Here is a 22,252-nt window from a genome sequence, read left to right on the forward strand (position 1 = left end):
GGGGGCGGAGATGCTGAAAAGGGCACGCTGAGCTATGTAAAAGCGCGCCCTTCCTGACTCGATCCGCCTTTTCTATGACACGGCAGAGTATCATTTTCGTCATCCGGGGGGCGGGAATAAGGCGGCGATTTCGGCCAGGCCGAAGCCGCGACCTAAATTTGATACCTCATGCCCAGAAGGGCTCCAGGACGGCGCGGTTGCCCGGGGGGGGGGGGGGGGGGGGGGGGGTTGTTCGGATTCAAACCAGACCCCCCCCCCCCGGATTGAATGGTAGGCTAGCGGTGGGGTCATGAGCGCAACCTGGGCCCTGTGGGGGGTCCCTTTGAGGCGCTATGCAGCTGGTGCTGCCGGAGAGACAGAAGCGCAGGGAGCCCTGTCTCTGACACGTGCCATGCCTGCCTGCACCTCCCCCAGTCCCGACAGAAGCCCGCAGCTGGGCTGGGGTCCCTGGACTTGTAAGTGGCCGAATGGTGCCTGGTACAGGCCCTACCTGCGGTGTCTCAACCTAATACCCCCGGAGGGGGATTAGGGAGGGTGCTGCTGTCACCGTCAGGGGGCTTCATCCTATCCTCGACCTCAACCCAGAGCCCAAGGGAACTGGGGAAGGAGGGGGGGTTCTCGACTTCGAACCAGTACCTGAAGGACTGGGGAAGGAGCGACATTGGGAAGAGCCATCTCGACCTCAACGGGGTACCCCTTAATAGGGGACCAAGGAGGGAGCCATGCCGGGAGTCTCGCTGGAGACCCACTTTTCTTCATCTGTAATCCGTTGAAAAAAAATCACGGAAGAAAAAACGGATTAAAAAAAAAAAAAAATCTTAGGTGTGCCTCCTTGCTACACTAAGCAAAAACTGGAGAAGGCTGACGCCGTCCAGGGGTGTATACTGCAGAGGAGGAGCCAAAGTTAATCTTTCAGATTATGCATAGTGTCGCTGTGAAGTACAGTATTCAGATGTACAGGACATCTTGTTCTCCGGGATCCATCTTTGTGCTTGCGACGCCATTTTGCTGTTTACGAGTTAAATTTTGTAACTTAACTAGATGAAAGTTCACGGCTGTTATGAAACCAGACTGTTCCAGCTTGTACAAGATATGAGATATGAGATGAGACCCTAAAAGAATGTGCCATTGTTCTATATTCTACGTCACGCAGCTAGGGACATATTCTGATTTTCTTGCAATACTATTGGCTTACATGTATTACGATTCTATTGGTAGCTGTATACTTTGCATAATTAAGCAGAATGCTATGTAATGCGAGATTCAGTAAAGGGGCTCAGTGATCTGCCTCGATCCTCCCGTACAGAGACCCCCCCCCCCCCCGTCTCCGTGTGGTCATTCCCAGTTGCTAGCAACGCCCTGTGAACTAATTTGGAAATCACTGGCTCAACCGTGAAGGGTTAATTTAGCCCTACACCAACAGCTTGGCGCCCAACGTGCGGCCCCCGAGCAGGGACGCCTCTGCCCCCGGAGGACAACAAGACAAAGGACCCTCGGAGCGGACACAGGTGCTGGAAAATTGGGACTGATCACCCCCCCCACGACAACCACGGTAAGTTGGCAGTTATACTGTTCAGACTGACCGTTGGTGTGGTTTTCCTGTACTTGTTGCTGCAAAGAGGATCTGAGGTTTGTCCTTGATGGTGGGGTGATTCATGGGTGGAATCATATAGAGGTGTAGTCCCGTTGGGGGCCCAGTGCTCGAACCGTACCTCATAAGGGACGGACACCCCGGATTGACCAGTGATTGTGGCTCTCTTTATAGTCAAAATATCCCGAAATTCCCGATCATTGTTAGTATTGGGCGTGGTCATGTGATCGAAGATGGTAGGATACGTAACTCAGGTATATATAGATAGATGTATATAACCAGAGGTGTCCGGAGGGATAGTCTGAGACGCCCTCCTCCTTTCACTGAGTACCGCGAATTTTGGGCAATCCCAGAGGGGGATTATTGCCCTGGTGGAACAAACGGAGACGGCCGCTCCAGTATTGTGCACAACTAAAGGATATTTAGCTCTAAATGAGAGACTCCGTGGAAGGAAAATAAGAATTTTGTGGCTTGGCACATGAATTGTGTGACGAAGGTGTTAGGAAGAACCGAGAAAGTGAATTCTGATTGTTTCTGTTACTGCTATGTTGAAGAAGGAAAAATTGTCTATTATGGCAAGGACGGGATGTATTGTGGTTCAAGCAAGTGACTGTGGTGTGAGGAAGTGATTAAAAGAAGGAACTGAGATTAATGATACTAATGTGTTAGGCAGACGAATAGTTAAAAGTGATGATTTGAAAGAAGAGGTCTCCCTGCTAGATGACAATTGTACTAGAAGACCGAGAGGCAGCCCCCACCTTTTCTTTGTTAAACGCTCACAGTATCTATTATCAGCCACCGCTGCCAGCCTCAGTCCCCGCAAAAAAAAAAAAAAAAAAAAAAGTTTTCAGTAGAATTTAACCCGTCTGTTCAGCGTACAGAGAAAAAAAAAAAAAAAGCACGCTAGCAGCCAGCAGCTGCTCCAGCCCCCACCATTGTGCCCAGCGAGGCTGCGAGTTCACAGTCCCTTATCAGTATCAGTGTGCCCTTCAGCCCACACAACATACTCTGGCCCCCCCCCCAGACTTCAGCTACTGGTAACCCTGCTCCTCAGCGCCTCCCTGCCAATGCTGGCACTGACTCGGCCACTTTCAGATAAATTGTTATACTCCCACTATTTTAATCGGAGTAGATGGTAGACCCAATTAATATACTTTTATAAACCCTTTTTCTGTGGGACCTTTTCCCAAGGTTACTGTAAAGTTCGTAATCTCTCCCATATGTTCAGTAAATTTACTAGGGGCAGATTATCACAGTTCCGCTCTGGAATACAATTCCAAGATGATGGTCAGATAGCTCTTACGTTATGAAGACAGTGAGGAAATCTGTATTTTGCATGCCCTTCCTACAGTTATGATGGCCCCGATAGGCCCAGATCCACCCCCAATATTGCCTGGTCAAAAGGGCCAAATGATATAGGCAAAATGCCTGTAGAACCAGTAAAAGTGTTTCTCAAACCTGGTGCCTAATCCTCATACTCTTTTGTCCCAAATACCCCAGGATGCGGCTTGGTTTACAGTTATTGATCTTACCAATGCCTTCTTTAGCATTCCGTTACACCCAGACTGCCAGTTTCTATTTGCATTCACTTATCAGGGACGACAGTTAATATGGACAATTATGCCACAAGGGGCCCAAAACAGTCCCAACCAGTTGGCAAAAAAAATATAAGCAGGTGTCTTGCCATTTCTGCCATTGTTAGCCTCCTTAAGTATCTGGCAGCACTGAACTGTCGGGTTTCGGCCTTGAGACTACAGTTCTGCCTTGGTCAAGTGATATTCTTGGGTCACTGTGTCTTTCAGGGTGTTAGACACCTCGCAGAAGAATGAATAATAGCTGTCAGCTCCCTTCCTTTCCCAAAAGATGAAACTGAACTCCAGCGTTTTCTTATGCACTTATTGTTGTCAGTGGATACCGGATGCATCCCGCATAATGCAACCCCTTTACAACGCCTTGAAAGACGACAATGAACTACAAGTTAAGATGGCAGTGATGAGGATTACCTCCAACATGATTGTTCCCAACTTTTTACTGTAGAAACAGCTACTCCACCAAATGTCAGTGAGAATCCACTCCCAAATTCTGATCTGGTGTTATACACGGATGGTTCAAGATATGCTGACGAGTTTGGTAGATTCCACACGAGATATGCTGTTACCACAGAGGACACTGTAGTGCACGCAGCTGCGCTCCCGCCCTCACAGTCAGCACAAGAAGCAGAACTCCAGGCTCTGTCTACTGCATGTACTTTGGCCAAGAACAGACGGGCTAATATAGACACGGACTCACGGTATGCATTTGGTATTGCTCGCGATTTTGGGGCTCTATGGGCCAATCGAGGGTTTATTACTACTGCCGGAACTCCAGTGAAAAATGCTGAAGCTGTTAAAACCCTCATGGACTTGATCAAATTACTTACTCAGGTGGCCATTATCAAAGTTAAGGCGCACGGTCCTAGGAACAGTCCACAGACTGTTGGCAACGCATTTGTGGATATGCAAGCAAAAGCCGCCGCTCTTTTACCCGTTGAACCAACCATACCAACTATGGTGACCACACGCTCTCAGCGTAAACAGTTACAAGAAGCATTGACCCTACAAGAACCTGATGATCTACAACAGACTGAAGTTTTCTGTCGGACCCCACGAGACAGCTTAATGACGATGCAGAGAATGTCTCCAAAGGAAGAGGTGAAGCAATGGAAGACTGATGGGGCACGAATGGATAATGGTCTCTGGAAAAAGGACCAACTTGAGTGTCTCCCTAAGCAGATGTACCCTGCTATTGCCATATGGGCACATGGGCCTACACAGAGGAAAGAATCAGGCCCTTGCACCGGTGCAAAAATTCTACTGGACCCCGGGAATTTCCACAGTTTTGACAGCGCTCAACCGTTCCTGTAATATCTGTCAGACTTGTAATCCCAGTCAACTTCAACGTGTACTGCCGAAGAATCTTGCTAAGCCAGACTATCCTTTCCAAAGGTTCCAGGTGGACCATATCACGTTGCCCAAGTCTGGAAGGTATGAATACTGTTTGGTTGTTGTTGACATGTTCTCCAGTTGGCCGGAAGCATTCCCTGTTACCAACATGACTGCAAAAACCACAGCGAAGAAACTGGTGATGAAAGTTATATGCACATATGGGGTTCCAGAAGTTGTTGAAAGTGACCAAGGTCCAGCCTTTTCTTCTCATGTGTACCAAGAAGTTTTGACAATGCTTGGATCCACTGTAGCCCTCCATACTCCGTACCACCCACAATCCAGTGGTAAAGTTGAGAGGTTGAATGGCACACTGAAGGGACAATTGACCAAAATGATGCAGGAGACTACGGCTCCATGGCCAGAGCTCCTTCCCATTGTACTATACCATATTCGTACTATCCCTATTGCAAAACATGGCCTGTCCCCATATGAGATATTGTTTGGTGCTAGGCCCCAGTTGCAAATTTCCAGCCTCAGCAGTTATCAGAAGAAACTGAACGTGCTGGTCAATGTGTTATTCAGCTTAGCAAGATTTTTTACTAACACCCATGTTCTAGTTTCCTCTTTTCCAGATTCAGCAGAAACCGACATCTGCTATAACCTGAAGCCTGGTGATTTGGTAGTCGTGAAAAGGCATGTCAGGAAGCACAGACTAGAACCCTTGTATGACGGTCCCTATGAAGTCCTCCTCATCACCCAACAAGCCAATAGCAAATGAAGGGGCATAATGTGTTGGTTTTTCGCATTTTTCATATTATTGGTAACTGCATGGGACAGCCTAAATTCCCCAACGTCCTTGAATAATAAGTTTATACAACATCATGAAAAATTACTGAGAGATTTGTTGGACAATTCCCAGTCTCTGGCAGACTGTTGGATCTGCACGTATTCACCAGTGTCAGCCACAAGCATCCCCTTTTTGGCTATCCCTGTTCCACCAGAGGAGTTATTTGCTTGGACTGACTGTTCTGACACACTCGCTAATAATGCCACACATAATGCTAAGTTATGGAATTTAACTGTTGGTATACCTATTGTGGGATGGGTAGGATACCCCTGGTGACAAGGTAACCTTTCAGGAAGCAATACACACCTTCAATATTTGGCCTACAAAGGGGGGGCTTGGGTCCCGAAGAATAAGACTAGTCTAACCAATCTAGGGCAAATTCCAACGTATGGTCTACAAGTCAGTTTCAATGGAACTTCACACACTACTGATGCCTTCAAACCAATGTTGCTAGAAAGAAGGTTACATAACACGTCATGGGAATTTTCTAATTTGTTTCCCCAGGGTTCTAACGAAACCTGTGCCAGTATTCCTGGCAGTATATCTTGTAATGAGTCCTCTGAATATGTGCCAGGAACCCCCACTTGTGGAAATCCCGATGTAGGTTATTGTAGTCCTTTAGGACAATCTCCAGCTTGGTGTATGCTTCAGAATGCATCTGCATTGATAGACTTAGTTCATAGATTGGTACTGCAACATTCAGCCCAGCCCTATGGGATTTACCTGATGACATGTTCTGGGTATGTGGAGACAATGCTTATAAATGGTTGCCAGTAGGGGTAAGAGGTACTTGTACTCTGGGTCGCTTGAACCCAGCCACCTTTGTTATTCCAAACAGTTGGATACACAGGCTACACCCAAACATACATTATACAAAAGAGCTGCAGACAATTCACCCCGCCCTTCAGGGAGACCACATATAGTACAGATGAGTGTGGCCAATAAAATTGTCAGTTCTATTTTCATTTACCCTATGATTACACAAATGTGGGATAAATTGGTTAGAGCCACAGATTATCTAGATTATCAAATTTGGGATATATTGGACATACTTAACACTACTGTTGCTGTCCAAAATCAACTTATAGTCACTAATCAACATACTATAGTGCTGGACTCCTTAACAGCAGCACAAGGTGGTGTCAGGTCATTGGACCCGCTTGCTGTCATTATATAGATCCTAACAGTACTATGAAGTTAAAAGTTAAAGTTAGAAGATATTCAAAGACTCAGATCAATACGATAAAGACAATGATCGTAATAAGGACAGTTGGTGGTCAGACACCTTCTCCTTTCTCAATCCAGCCAATTGGTTTAAGGGAATTGGGGGCTGGATAGCTGGGATCTTACAGAGCTTGTTACACATTGCTGCCTGTATCCTTGTTGTATATGTGATACTAAAACTTGTTCTTTGGTGTATTTCTGTATGTATTCGGAAATTCTGCATTAAGCCAGATAATGATACCAAGTGTCGTTGCCCCTGCTCTTCTCTGCACCGATCTTAAAAGGCTACTTGATGAAGATGTTGAAGCCAAGCACATGGCTACCTACAAAAGATCTCCACCACCGTCATCAAAAATTGTTATTTGTGAACTGTAGTATACAGGGGGGACGGGTGCGCCGCAACAGCCATGACTGATAACACGGCATCAGTCATGTGAAGACCAGTACCCCTCAAGCTGTTAGCTTGGGATAGCACCTCTGATGCTGCATGTGTGTTATCAAAATTTATCTAGGGGGGGAATTGTTAAGTACAGTATTCAGATGTACAGGACATCTTGTTCTCCGGGATCCATCTTTGTGCTTGCGACGCCATTTTGCTGTTTACGAGTTAAATTTTGTAACTTAACTAGATGAAAGTTCACGGCTGTTATGAAACCAGACTGTTCCAGCTTGTACAAGATATGAGATATGAGATGAGACCCTAAAAGAATGTGCCATTGTTCTATATTCTACGTCACGCAGCTAGGGACATATTCTGATTTTCTTGCAATACTATTGGCTTACATGTATTACGATTCTATTGGTAGCTGTATACTTTGCATAATTAAGCAGAATGCTATGTAATGTGAGATTCAGTAAAGGGGCTCAGTGATCTGCCTCGATCCTCCCGTACAGAGACCCCCGTCTCCATGTGGTCATTCCCAGTTGCTAGCAACGCCCTGTGAACTAATTTGGAAATCACTGGCTCAACCGTGAAGGGTTAATTTAGCCCTACCGCAACATCGCCTCCTAGTGGACAGCAGTATAACACCCACGGTTCTGTGTCCCCCAATTAGGCGACAGAGTAATTTGTTGGTAGTCTTCAGACTTCATAATGCCATGCACACGGTCAAGCAGTCCAGTGCCAGAGGCAGCAAAGCAACCCCAAAACATCAGGGAACCTCCGCCATGTTTGACTGTAGGGACCGTGATTTTTTCTTTGAATGCCTCTTTTTTCTCCTGTAAACTTTATGTGGATGCCTTTGCACAAAACACTCTACTTTTGTCTCATCTGACCAGAGAACATTCTTCCAAAACGTTTTAGGCTTTTTCAGGTAAGTTTTGGCAAACACCAGCCTGGCATTTTTATGTCTCGGGGTAAGAAGTGGGGTCTTCCTGGGTCTACTACCATACAGGCCCTTTTCATTCAGACGCCGACGGATAGTACGGGTTGACACTGTTGTACCCTCGGACTGCAGGGCAGCTTGAACTTGTTTGGATGTTAGTCGAGGTTCTTTATCCAACATCCGCTCAATCTTGCATTGAAATCTCTTGTCAATTTTTCTTTTCTGTCCACATCTAGGGAGGTTAGCCACAGTGCCATGGGCTTTAAACTTCTTGATGACACTGCGCACGGTAGACACAGGAACATTCAGGTCTTTGGAGATGGACTTGTAGCCTTGAGATTGCTCATGCTTCCTCACAATTTGGTTTCTCAAGTCCTCAGACAGTTCTTTGGTCTTCTTTCTTTTCTCCATGCTCAATGTGGTACACACAAGGACACAGGACAGAGGTTGAGTCAACTTTAATCCATGTCAACTGGCTGCAAGTGTGATTTAGTTATTGCCAACACCTGTTAGGTGCCACAGGTAAGTTACAGGTGCTGTTAATTACACAAATTAGAGAAGCATCACATGATTTTTCGAACAGTGCCAATACTTTTGTCCACCCTCTTTTTTTATGTTTGGTGTGGAATTATATCCAATTTGGCTTTAGGACAATTCTTTTTGTGTTTTTTCATTTAAGACAAATTAAAAGAAGATAATACCAAAGAATTTGTGTTTGCAATCATTTTCAGGAAGAAACTGAGTATTATCTGACAGAATTGCAGGGGTGTCAATACTTTTGGCCACAACTGTAGTTCAATGTATTTGACTCCCTGTGCTAGGGTACTGTCGTCAGGTTTCTTGTCTGGAATTTTCCAAATAACAAATGGAACACGACAAGGCTGCCCCCTATTCCCCATTGTATTTGCACTATGTATGGAACAGTTGGCTGAGCGCGCAAGATTAGATTCCAATATCTCGGGGATCAAAGTGGGCCCGGTAACACAAAGTGGGACTTTATGCAGACGATGTCATAATCTCGTGTGTGAATATTGGGCCATCGTTCTCAGCTGTGATGTCCGTGCTGGAGGAATTTGGCAAAATATCAAACTAAACCCTACGAAATCCTTGATATATCCAGTTGCAGTCCCAGATGCACTGCGCAGATCTTTTGACAACAGATTCCCCTTTAAGTGGATGCCAGACGGTATCCCATACTTAGGAATTACACTAACAAGCTCCCAAAATGTAGTGGATAATAACTTCTCTAATCTAGCTAAAACTATTAAATCAGAGTTAGATAAACTTCATAATTCTTTGACCTCATGGATCGCGAGAATCAATATTTTTAAAATGATAATACTACCCAAAATTATCTATTTCTTTAGGTGCATCCCTTTTAAAATCCATAACAGGAATATCCTGTTACTTTAATGAATGACCAATCGTTATATCTGGGCACAAAGCCAAGGATAGCGAGTAACCCATTATATTATCCATATGATCTTGGAGGGATGGGCATGCCGAACCTCTTGGCATATCACAGAGCATCTGTTCTAACTGGACTCCAGGACTGATGGCATATGGACAGGGACCACAGATGGCTTCAAAATGAAATATTCTATGCTAAAAGGAACTCTCCTTGCCTAGTTTTGGAAGCTGAAGCTATTAAGATTATTCAGTATACACCAGGTTTGCCAACAATGGTAGCCGCATTACAGTATTGGAGGAAATTAGCCCCGTCCCTATTAAAATCCCCCTAAGTAGTGTGTCTGAGAGCTCTTGAGGCACATATTCCATATATGGACTTACAAGTCTGAATAACGGCGGGGATTAGGAACCTTCAGGACTTGATGGGGAGCTCGGGGATTCTGCCCTTTGATCACTTAGCATCCAAACACCCAGGTATACGCAGATGTTTCTATCAATAATTACAGATAAGCCATCTTTTGTCAACTTCACCGGAATCACCCTTTTTTAACTCCAAAATAGATTGCAGAGCTAATGGATATTTCTTAATACCAGAATCCAGCCCCAAAGGAGTGTCCATCCTATACAAGGCTCTGAATGATTGTCATGCCCGCTGTGTCTGCTATGCTGCAAGATCCCTGGAGCAGTGTGCACCTCATTTCTGCTGTGCTGCAAGATCCCTGGAGCAGTGTGCACCTTATGTCTGCTGTGCTGCAAGATCCCTGGAGCAGTGTGCACCTTATGTCTGCTATGCTGCAAGATCCCTGGAGCAGTGTGCCTGCGCACCTCATGACTGCTGTGCTGCGTGACTCTTGGAGCAGTGTGTAGGCGCACGCCCGTCTCTGTTCTGCCTGCTGTGGTTGTCTCTGTGGTTCTGCACCTGATCATGTGACCTTTCCTATGTTCCAGCACTGTCTACCCAGCTAACCTCTCAGTGTTTCTGGATCCCCTGATCATGTGACATTCTCTATGGTCCAGCCCAGTCTGATCTAGCAATGCTCTCTATGATCCTGGAGGATCTGAACCGGAAGTCCTTCCCTGGTGCTGACCCGGAAGTGCAGGTGCTATATCAGACCGCCCCTTCCTATGGTTGGGGCCTGAGTATCGTGTTGCTTCCCTGCATGGCTGCTTGGTCGCTCCCTGTATTCTGTGCCCCTGCACTCTGCCTTGTAGTGCTTCTCTGCACACGCTCTGTGCTTGTATTCTGCCTCTTGTCTCGTGCCATGTCTTGTGTTGTCTTTTGTGCCATGTTTTGTCTCTGCTATCCTTGGACTTGTAGTACTTCCTATGGTCTCTGCCTTTGCCTGTTTTTGCCATGTCTTGTCCTTGCTATGCTTTGCCTTGTAGTACTTCCTATGTTCTCTGCCTTGCCTGTTTCACCATGTCTGGTCTTTACTATTCTGAGCCTTGTAGTACTTCCACGTTCTCTGTCTTTGCCTGGTTTTCCGTACTCTGTCTTATGGTGCTCTCTAGTACATTTCATGGCTAGTCTCAAGGTTCTCCCTTGACCCGGCTCTGGGCTTTGGCCTACGCTCCGCTGCTAGTCCTTTAGTATCTCTGACCCCGCTCCGTGTTTTTGCCTATGTTCCGCTCCTTGTTCCGTACCTTGTCTAGCTTTGCCTTGTTTCTTCGTTTGCCATTTGCATGCACCTAGCCTTGCTAGCCTCCTGTCTGTGCCTTAGCCGTGCCCGCCCTAGCCGAGCCCGCCTGCTTGTGCCTCAGCCGTGCTCGTCGGCTAGTGACAGCTGTGTCGCCTGTTATGCCCCAGCCGGGTTCGCCGGAGTCTTGCCCTTCTGACTGTGCCTCAGCAGCCCGACCAGCTAGCCAGTGCCCCAGCCGTGCTCTCTGTGCTTCCTTGCACCCATGCTGTCTCTGCACTGTGCTTTGCGTGCTTCTCTAAAAGCACGCGCAGGCCCTAGCCTGCTCCTTGGCATACCTCCCCGTGCTTCTGTAAAAGTACGCGCAGGTCTTGCCATGTACCCTGTCGTGCCCTCTTGCATGCACAGGCCCTAGCTTGTACCTTGTCGTGCCCTCTTGCACGCACAGGCCCTAGCCTGAACCCTGGCGTGTCTTAGCACGCACCCTGTCTTGAACCTGACCCTGGCGTGTCCATCGGCACGCGCAGGACCTTGCCTTGAACCCCGGCATGTCCCTTAGCACGCGCAGGACCTTGCCTTGAACCCTGGCGTTTCCCTCAGCATGCGCAGGACCTTGCCTTGGACCTTGAACCCTGGCGTGTCCCTACACACGCACCGTGTTTTGTACTTTGAACCTGGCGTGTCCCCTACACACGCACCTTGCACCTTGCCCTGGACCCTGGTGTGCCCATAGCACGCACCCTGCCTGGAACCTTGCCTTGGACCTTGTGTTACACGCACCATGTCTGGAGATCTGTCGTGCCTCCTTGCCTGAACCCTGGTTTGCCTGCCGGATGCCCGGAACCTGCTGATCGCTGCCAGAGATTGTAAGCCTGATGACTGCGGCCTGATGTCCGCAGCCTGATGCCCTGATCTTGTCGATCGTTGCCAGTTGTCCAGAGTCCAATGCCATTGAGCCCTTGCCTGTACCAAGGCGTGCCACCTGGCACATACCATGCCATGGACCTTGGCGTGCAACACACGCACCTTGCTGTGTTTTTGCCTGTTATCACATTTTGCACCTGATGTTACCCTGAGTTTGCCTTAATGAAGATACCTTGAATTCACGTCTTGTCTTGTTTCCTGCATGTCCTTTGTCATCAGACACTCGTACTTAGTGTCTACCTGAGCCGGCCATCTGGTCCCAGCTGTCACGGTGGCTCACCCCCTTGGTCTTACCCCTGACACTCCCTGTATAGGGGATGGTTCCTCACAAGGTCAGCTCACCCTGGGTGGGTGGGTGCCACAGCCCAGAGGGTCCACTCTAAAGAAAACGACTCAGCGTAAGCTGACTCCGTCACAATGATCCTGATGTGTATATATCAAACTTCCTTATACGTCTCTCTGGGATCATTCACTGGGTATATCCCTGGAGCCAGCGGCTTGGAGAGATGCTTTGGGAGAGGCGTTACGGGTCTCAACAGGTCTTAACCATCTTTAACAATTGAAAAAAATCACCTTCGTTGGTATAGTTTTCCGGTACAAGTGGCACACTTTAGCCCGGACCAATCCCCATTATGTTGGAGGAGATGTGGGCTTTGGGGGACACTAGAACACGAGGTGGGACTGTCCAGCTCTGAATAATCTATGGAAGGACATTGCCAGATTAATACTAGAAGACCTTGGGGTAGGCCTGGCGCTGTCTCCTAGCCTGGTAGTCTTACATATTGGAACAGAGGAGTTTCCACATATGATTAGGGGGGGCCTTATCTCACATACTGATAGCAGTTAGATTGCTAGTGGCAGTTAAATGGAAATGTGCTACAGTTCCAACCATTACAGTAGTTGAAAAAATTAACTTTCACTGTGAGCATGAATTAGCCCTTACACAAACAGCCTCTGCAAAAAAGACTCAGCCTATATGGGATACCTGGCTGCAAAGTCGGTATTCAAATGGGTCGAGGTCATGTGATGTATAACATATGTTTGAAAACTGGTTCTGCTGTTTTGGTGTGTGGGGTTTGGGTCCTACCTTTGAAATACATCCAATGGCAAGAGACTTATTACACTATCATTCTGGGAGATAAGCCTGAGCTTTTTTTTCCCGTTTTAATTTTAATGCAAGACATTTACTGTATGTTAATGCTTATGTCTTCTTCTGTCATGTTATGTGCTAATGTTGTAGCACTGATGTTTTTTTATGTCAGTTTTTGTCATGTTTAAACACCAATAAGAAAGATTGGATAAAAAAAAAAACAAAACAAAAAAAAAAAAAACTGACCCATTAATGAACCTCGGCACATGACTTAGGATAAAAGTCAAACCAGAATCTCAATTTGCAGACAGTGTTTCAGGGGGATCACCCCCTGATCAGTGCAAAGAATGAGATCTGATGTGATAAGACCAGATTCCTTATGTGTTCTTTACTTCACATCTGGTTTATATGCCCCTTTTTCACCGACTTTATATTCTAAATTAATAAGGCAGGGTAGTGCATTCAAATGCTTTATCAATTAGGGCCTAATTATTAGGCAAAGCAGAGAGATGCTACAAAAGCATGTGGTGCGCAAGAAGTCAGGACTCACCAGCGTTGCCTATGGAGCAAATATGCGATTTGTATAGTTCTGGTAAAATTACGAATGCAAGTGAATTGAGAGAAGCTGAGCACATCTAGGTCGGGAAATCACATACATGTCGTCATGAGACCGCCCGCTCACACTGGCGGTAGTGGTTAACCCCGACATGTGTGCACACAGTAAAGATTCAGACTTCTGAAGTAATATCATGACTGCAGACTTAACAGAAAACTGGACAAACCCTTTAAGTATTGTGCTGTGAAAAAGAAATTAAAAGGGAATCACAAGCATGAAATCATTGTGCAAACCTAGCACAGGTGCTCTGTGCACCCTTGCAGTGGCCAAACCATTGCGTAAGCCTTCCCACTATATGTTTTGCATCCATATCCACCCTCCTATGCCTTGATTGACAGCTTTGGCTTTCTAAGCAGGAGAGAAGAGGAGATAGAAAGCAGAGGTGGGAATGCCAGTGAGGTCTCAGTACAAGGCCATCCTGGGCTCATGTTTTGGAGGATCCTATAGTTCAAAACAATGTCCAAAAGGAAAAAATACAATTTATTTCTTCTTATTTCTATAGCCAAATCACAAATAAAAAGGCAAAGAAATGAAGACAATGTTTCTCTGCTTACCTCATCCACTTTAACATCAGATGATAACGTAGCGATTGCCATCTGACCAGATTTCTCCCGAAGTCTTTTCACAGACTCCAACAACTAAAAATGACAAATGCCCATTAAATTTGATTACATATAATACTTATATATTATATAGAGAGCAGTTCCGGCGGTCACGTGCCGATATTTAAAAGAAATGAATATTCATTTTTCTTAAGTGTTGGCACATGTGACCGCCGGCAGCAGCAGGAAGCTGGTGGCTGACACTGCGTGCTAATGAAGAGCAATGAATACTCACGGCTCTCTGCGAAGAACAGTCCCGTCCCTGCCATGTGCTGCTTACAAGCATTAAGCAGCTGCTGGCAATGAAGCAGGACACTGCGAGGGAGCAGAGGAAGGTAATGGTTTGTTTTTTTTTAATCTTTTCTGTTGGGACCATGCATACCAGGATAAGGATGGGGCCCATGCATACCAGGATAAGGATGGGGACAACCATACCAGGATAAGGATGGGGTCAAATCATACCAGGTTAAGGATGGAGCCCTGCATACTTGGACGAGATGGGGACCCGGCATACCAGTATAGGGATGAAGTTGACCATTCTTGCCAGGATAGGGATGAGGGGGCCATGCATACCAGGCTAGGGATGAGAAGGCATGCATACCAGGCTAGGGATGAGAAGGCATGCATACCAGGATGGGGATGAGGGGCCATGCATACTTAGATGAGATGAGGAACCTGCATACCAGTATAGGGATGAAGTCGATCATTCCCAGCAGGATGAGGATGAGACCATTCTTACCAGGATAGGGATGAGGGGGGCTATGCATACCAGCCTAGAGATGAGAAGGCATGCATACCAGGATGGGGATGAGGGGACCATATTTACCAGGATAGGGCAATATTAAGTACAGAATTAACCACATTTTTTGCTTCAGGTTTTTTTCCCCCCCAACTTCCTCCACTAAAACCTGGGGGCGTCTTATGGTCTGGTGCATCTTAGTCCGAAAAGGAAGGATAGATAGATAGTGTGTGTCCGTAAAGTCATGGTGCACTTTTGACAAGTCACAGGAAAGTATAGATGTATACCCCAATTCCTGGATCTGACGCCCTTAGACTTACGGTTATGTGAAACATGTGTACATTGAATGTATCAATGACATTAATAACTTAAAACAGAGAATCACAGACGTTATTCACTCTGTTACACAAGACGTACTTACCCGTGTGTGGCAAGAACTTCACTATCTTTCAGATGTGTGTAGGGCAACAAATGGAGCCCACATCGAACTGCACTGAATAGGTATGAAACTGGGAGAGTTTTTAATTTATTTGGAGCAGATTTCACATTTCATTCGTTTTTTGTTGCTTTCCAGTGACTGGTCAAAAGTGCACCATGACTTTTACACATACATACACACACACACACACACACACACACACACACACACACTTGAAATAAAAAAAACAAACATTTTTTTCTACTTTCTGGCAGGCGCAGTACTGCATAAGGAGTACGCCTCTGACTGTGGAGCCCATGTAACACAACAATAAAATTTACTGCCAGTGCCCAGTTCCCCCCCCCCTTCCCTTTCGCACCAATCCCCTTGGTGATGCACTAATTGGGATGCCCCAGCCGGCCAATGGTTCTTAAAGGGGAAGGGTCCTACGGCCACACCTACAGGGGTTATATGCATGAGTTTAATGAGCGGTACCACGTGACTGCTGATGGAAGGAAGGGAGACTGATGGAGAAGTGGGGAAGGGGGGTCAGTATGATCTGACACCCCACCACCACCTCTTCAGTTTGTGTACATACATACAACTCCTTTGGTCTTTGAGAATTAGGCACTTTATCAATATTTAATATTTTGAGTGAAACAGTACAAGATACAATAAAGAATTTGGCACCAACAATTTTTTTTTTTTTTTTTTTACATTTTATACATTTTATTTTCTGTTCTTTCATGTTTTTACACCCTTCACTTGTTGACTTTGCGGAGCTCTTTTTTCAAAAAGTATATTCCTTTTTATTACCATGTTTATGGAGTTGTCTTTCAGGCAAGTACTCGCCTGAAAAAGCTTGGTTCAGTTTAACTGCATTATCACTATTACTGGATCTGGAGTAATTTTCTCTCTGTATAGCTGTCAAAATTAAGAGACCACTGCAAAATTTTCAGTTTGTCTGATTTTTCTCTTTTTAGGTATATTTTAGTAAAATGTAAAAATTGCTCTTTTATTCTATAAACTACTGACAACATGTGTTTGAATTTCCAAACACTAAATTTTGTATTTATTTTCAGAAAATGAGAAATGGTCAAAATATAAAAAACAAAAAAAAAAAAAAACAACAGTGCTTGTAGACCTCAAATAGCTAAGAAAACAAGTTCATAATCATTTAGAAACAACAATACTAAGGTTTTAACTCAGGAAGAGTTCAGAAATCAATATTTTGTGGAATAACCATGATTTTTAAATCACAGCTTTCATGTGTCTTGGCATGCTTTCAACCAGTCCTTCACACTGCTTTTTGATGATCTTATGCTTATGCCACTCCTGGTACAAAAATTTAAGCAGTTCTTCTTTGCTTGATGGCTTGTGACTATCCATCTTCCTCTTGGTTACATTCCAGAGGTTTTCAATGGGGTTCATGTCTGGAGATTGGGCTGGCCATGACAGGGATTTGATGTGATGGTCCTTCATCTACACATTGATTGACCTAGCTGTGCAGCAGGGCACATTGTCCTGCTGGAAAAAAAAAAAAAAACAGTTCTCAGCTTTGGGGAACATTGCCTGAGCAGAAGGAATAAACTTTTTCCAGGATAACCTTGTATGCGGCTTGATTCATACATCCTTCGCGAAGATTAACCTGCCAAATTCCAGCCTTGCAGAAGCATCCCCAGATCACCACCGATCCTCCACCAAATCTCACAGTGGGTGCAAGACACTGCGGCTTGTACGCCTCTCCAGGTCTCCGTCTAACCATTAGAAGACCAGGTGTTGGGCAAAGCTGAAAATTAGACTCAGAAGATTACCTTACTCCAGTCCTCTATGGTCCAATCCTTATGGTCTTTAGCAAACTTCAGCCTGGCTCTCCTTTGCTTCTCAGTGATGAAAGGCTTTTTTTTCTAGCTTTACATGACTTGAGCCCTGCCTCTAGGAGTCTGTTACAAACTGTTCTTGCCGTCCACTTGACCCCAGCTGCCATTGGCCATTACATTTGTAGGTCACTTGATGTCATCCTGCAGTTGCTGAGTGACATTCGAATAAGATGACTGACATCCCGGTCAGTGGAGAGTCGTTTTGCCCTCTGCCGGTCTGTAGCTTTGCTGTCCCCAATGTCTGCTGCTTGACCTTGTTGTAATGGACTACCGTCTTAGAATTTTAAGGATGGAGGCAACATGATGCTCACTGTATCCCTCTGCTAGTAAAGCCAGAATTGAGCCCTTCTTTTCCTCACTCAAGACTTTTCTTTTCAACTCCTTTGCCATGGTTAAAAGTAATTTTTCCATTCCTATTACTTTTGGGATATTACTAGCACTTGTTTTGCCAGCTTGTCCTACTGCAAGAGGATTGTGAACACCACAGCAGGGTTTTTTATACTTTCCCTCCTTAAATAAGATTTGGTTCAGGTGATCACCTAATCAGAAGCACATTAAGTAGAATGAGGTGTACTCTGGTTGGAATTCAATTGACACTGGAAAGGAATGGCTGTCAGACATGTAGAGAAGCTGATTTTTATAAAAAACTGTGCAGTGGGTCTCAATTTTTGCCAGAGCTGTATAAAAAAAAAAAAAAAAAAAAAAAACACACCACGTTCGGCAGGGGCATAATCGTGCATTAAATTGTTTTACTTAGGCTAGTTTCACACTAGCGTTTATGAGCGCAGCGACAGCCTGTGCACGGCCGCCGCTAAGCCCCGCCCCCTGCAGCGCCCCGCCGGTAGCTCCGCCCACCGGCGCATGACGCTGCATGCGCCCTGCGTCCCCTATCTTTATCACTGGAGGCGCAGGCCGTGCGCAGTATGCGTTTGGCGGCGCATGCGTCCTTTTGACGGTGCGCCGACCTGCGCCAAACGCAACCTGCTGCAGTTTGGTTGCGTCGGCGCACCGTCAAAAAGGTGCATGCGCCGCCAAACGCATACTGCGCACGGCCTGCGCCCCCTGTGACAAAGATAGGGGACGCAGGGCGCATGCAGCGTCATGCGCCGGTGGGCGGAGCCACCGGCGGGGCGCTGCAGGGGGCGGGGCTTAGCGGCGGCCGTGCGCAGGCCGTCGCTACGCTCATAAACGCTAGTGTGAAACTAGCGTTAGTCATATAGATTTTTTTTCAGAAAGAAAGAAAACTTTCAAAACGGCACCTGTGCTGTACCATTAATTGGTAATCCAATAGATGCTCCAGTGCCATTTTGCTATACGAAAAAAAAAGTTGTCTTCACCAAGACCATTGGTGCTGCTACTGCACAGGCACCACTTCTAGATTTATTCTGGGAAAAAAAACCCCCATTAAACAACACTTAATGCACATAATACATGCGATCATGCTGCAGCGCAGGCTTCTGACTGCTGAATGTGATTTTTCTTGTCAATACATATAATAATCTGTATGTAAAATAGGGGGCAGGTCACTGAGGGATCAGTGACCTGTCAGCAGGCTGCATTATGAATTCCTAATCAGAGCACCACATGAAGTCCCCCCCCCCCCCTCCACAGGCCATCCCAGAGCACAAGCATATCATTAGCTCGAAACTGAAAATAAAGATTAAAATAACCACCACAAGATGGATTTCATCAACCAAGTTATCATTTTAATTAGTATAATGGTGCCGATCTGACACTGTGTGTAGGTTATTGAGCACAATCCTGCTGACAGGTTCCCTTTAAGCTATGTGCCAATGTTAACGTTTTTAAACGCGCAGGAAACTGACCCCCTTCCCAGAAAGCGCGCGTTTTATTTCCACGCGTTTCTTGCACAAAAGACGTGCGTTTTCTGGGAATACTGGAAAAGGCTGAATACGCTCATCAATGCGGAAATTAATGAGCATGCTGCGTTTTTAGCCACCAAGTGATTCCTGAGCGTTTAAAAACACATGCATTGGCACAAAAAGCCAAAAACGCATACAATTTAATGTGAAGCTTCTTTTAAGCGTTTCTGCAGCGTCTGAGCCGGCACAAACGCTGCAGAAACGCTTAAAAAAAAAAAAAAACGCAACGTGGGCACACAGCCTCAAGCCTGCAAAGTCCTAGAGAGCCAAAACCAAGACTCCCTTTAACTGAAACCTTCCTTACCTGCCAAACCCAGGTGATCATGTCTTTCTGGACCTCCAGTTGTGGCAAGTGTTTCAGTTTCTCTAGCAAGGTCACAAGACTTGAAGCGTTCACATCGGAACTTCCAATTCCTGCTCAAAGAAGACAGGTATTTATATTGTGGAGAGGCAGGACAACACCAAGCTATATAGTATAATGCAGTCAGTAAGAGATGTTTGAATCATAAGTTACAGGCTGAGTTAGATAGACAAAACCGAGTGTTTTAGTGTTTTGGCATCCATTTGACAGAGGAGGGTCAATGTGGATAAATGTAAAGTTATACATCTGGGTACTAGTAACAAGTATAGCTGAGCACATTTTTCAAAAATTCGGTTCCAATTAGGATTGGTGGCAAATATTTTTACAATATTCGCCAAACACAACCGAACGTCAATGGAGTAAATAGGAGTAGAGATTACTGAATATGTTCAGAACCGATCAAACATAAATCCGGCACAAATAAGGCAAATTCAGCTATCGATTCCAAACATATTTGCTCAACTCTACTAGTAACCTGCGGGCACCATATGCACTAAGGTGATAAAAACTAGGAGAGTCCCTTCTACAGAAGGATCTGGGTATACTTGTAGATCACAGACTAAATAACAGCATGTAATGCCAATCAGCGGCTTCTAAGGCCATCAAGATATGTTCACGCATTAAAAGCGCCACTCCATTGTTTCGTTTTTTTTTTTTTTTCAGCACTGGAATGGTGCTACTAAAACAAAGGTCGCTGCCTGATTTGCTATCTTCATTCTCTGGTGTCTTCAACTTATTTTGGGCCCGCTCTGATTCTGCTGAGCCATGTTATCAGCGCAGCTTTTAACGGACCGGAAATCAGAAGCTACATCACAAGTTCTCAATGTAAGTCTATGAGAGCCAGAACAAGACTCATTGGACTTGTATTGAGCTGTGTCCTCTTATGTAAATATTGTATCTTGTTAGAACTAATTAAATGCATCTAAGAGAGGGGTCATGATTAACTTGTACAAGAATATAAATGGTCCATACAAAAAAAAAAAAAAAAAAAAAAAAAAAAAAAATGGTCAAAAGCGTTTCACGTAAGACACCCACAAAACGTAATGGTGCACTCCCTCCAGTTGGAAAAAGAAATGTATCTTCTGGAGACTAAACAAGGAGAGGAACAGTCTATTTGTTTCATAAAGGGCTTGGATTTTTTTTTTTTATACATACTGTATGCCGCCATATAGGGGGGGCATTATATATACTGTATGGCGCCATATTAGGGGGCATTCTATATACTGTATGGCGCCATATAGGGGGGCATTCTATATACTGTATGGCGCCATATAGGGGGGCATTCTATATACTGTATGGCGCCATATGGGGGACATTATATATACTGTATGGTGCCATATGGGGGGCATTATATATACTGTATGGCGCCATATAGGGGGGCATTATATATACTGTATGGCGCCATATAGGGGGCATTATACATACTGTATGGCACAATATAGGGGCATTATATACTGTAGGGAGGACTATGTGGTGCCCTAAATACTGTATGAAGGACTGAATAGTGCCATATAGGGGGGCATTATATATACTGTACGGCGCCATATAGGGGGGCATTATATATACTGTATGGCGCCATATAGGTGGGCATTATATATACTGTATGGCACCATATAGGGGGGCATTATACATACTGTATAGCACGATATAGGGCCATTATATACTGGATGGAGGACTATGGTGCCCCCAATACTGTATGGCACAATATAGAGGCATTATATACACTGTATGGCGCAATACGAGGTGGCTGTAGCAAGAGGGGGAGGGTCTGGCAGAGACTGGGGGCAGCAACGCAACTCATGTAGAATCAGAAGACAGATGCTCCCCAGACTAAAGTGTGATACCTAAGACACCATGCAGAACGCTGACACAGGGTATATTACACACTGTCCACATTCTGCACCCTAGGTACACGAATTCTACAGAAAGCCCAGACAACCCATTTAATGAAGCAGCCCCTCAGTGCAAATAAGTGATTTTTTTCTCTGTAACTTTGATGAATTTAATTTGGGCTAAAAAATGTTTGCAATTGGTTTTCATTGTAGCAGAGTTTGACTTTTACAGGCCATTTGCTTCTCTGCATATTGAATTTTGATGTGGTCATAAATCAGCTGAAAGGGGCACAGAAAATTAAAGATAAGAGTCACAAACTTCCCATCAGAACGTTGTAGTAGTGGGCTGACTGACAGATTCTCAGTTAACTCGTTCAATAAACAGCACGAAAGAAGCCATAGAAAGGGAACTGTGCATAATCTTTAATATATCCCAACTGCCAAAAAAAATATTTAACTCCAATTACCGTATATACTCATGTATAAGCCGAGATTTCCAGCCCATTTTTTTGGAGTCCTATACCTGGAGGTCGGCGGAGGAGGGGGAGCGGGGGTGTCAGAGATCAGACTTACCCCCTCCTGGCGCTGTATCATAAGCCCCCCCGCTTCTCCACGGTGTCCCTCCCTGCCTTCAGCGGGCGCGTGGTACCACTCATTAAACTCATGAATATGCACATATTCATGAGTGTAATGAGCAGTATCACGTGACAGCTGAAGGCAGGAAGGGAGACCGCACCAGGAGGGGGTAAGTATAGCGATATTCACCTGTCCCCAGTCCATCGCTGTTCACCGCTGTCTGTCGTGTCCTGTGTCAGTGATGTTTAGGCAGCAGAGGGCGCGGTAACGTGGTTAGTGCACGCTGCGCCCTCTGCTGGCTGAACAGTCACTGACACAGGAAGGGCAGACAGCGGTGAGCAGAGATAAAACCCGGACAGGTGAATATCTCAGG

General features: G+C 45.4%; 1 protein-coding gene across 3 annotated transcripts in view; it reads right to left on the bottom strand.

The window, feature by feature from the left end:
* The window catches only part of UBR1 (ubiquitin protein ligase E3 component n-recognin 1), a 361,652-nt gene that overhangs the window by 86,279 nt on the left and 253,121 nt on the right, over positions 1-22,252 (bottom strand). For all 3 annotated transcript variants that reach the window (XM_073577633.1, XM_073577632.1, XM_073577631.1), the window contains 2 exons: positions 19,415-19,524; positions 14,143-14,226 (listed from right to left, as the gene is read on the bottom strand). In XM_073577633.1, coding sequence (XP_073433734.1) covers positions 14,143-14,226; positions 19,415-19,524 — 194 coding nt within the window. The remainder of the gene's footprint in view (positions 1-14,142; positions 14,227-19,414; positions 19,525-22,252) is intronic.

The sequence above is a fragment of the Dendrobates tinctorius genome, unplaced genomic scaffold (genome assembly GCF_039654945.1).
Source record: "Dendrobates tinctorius isolate UK_male_01 unplaced genomic scaffold, ASM3965494v1 ptg000057l, whole genome shotgun sequence".
NCBI classification, from domain to species: domain Eukaryota; kingdom Metazoa; phylum Chordata; class Amphibia; order Anura; family Dendrobatidae; genus Dendrobates; species Dendrobates tinctorius.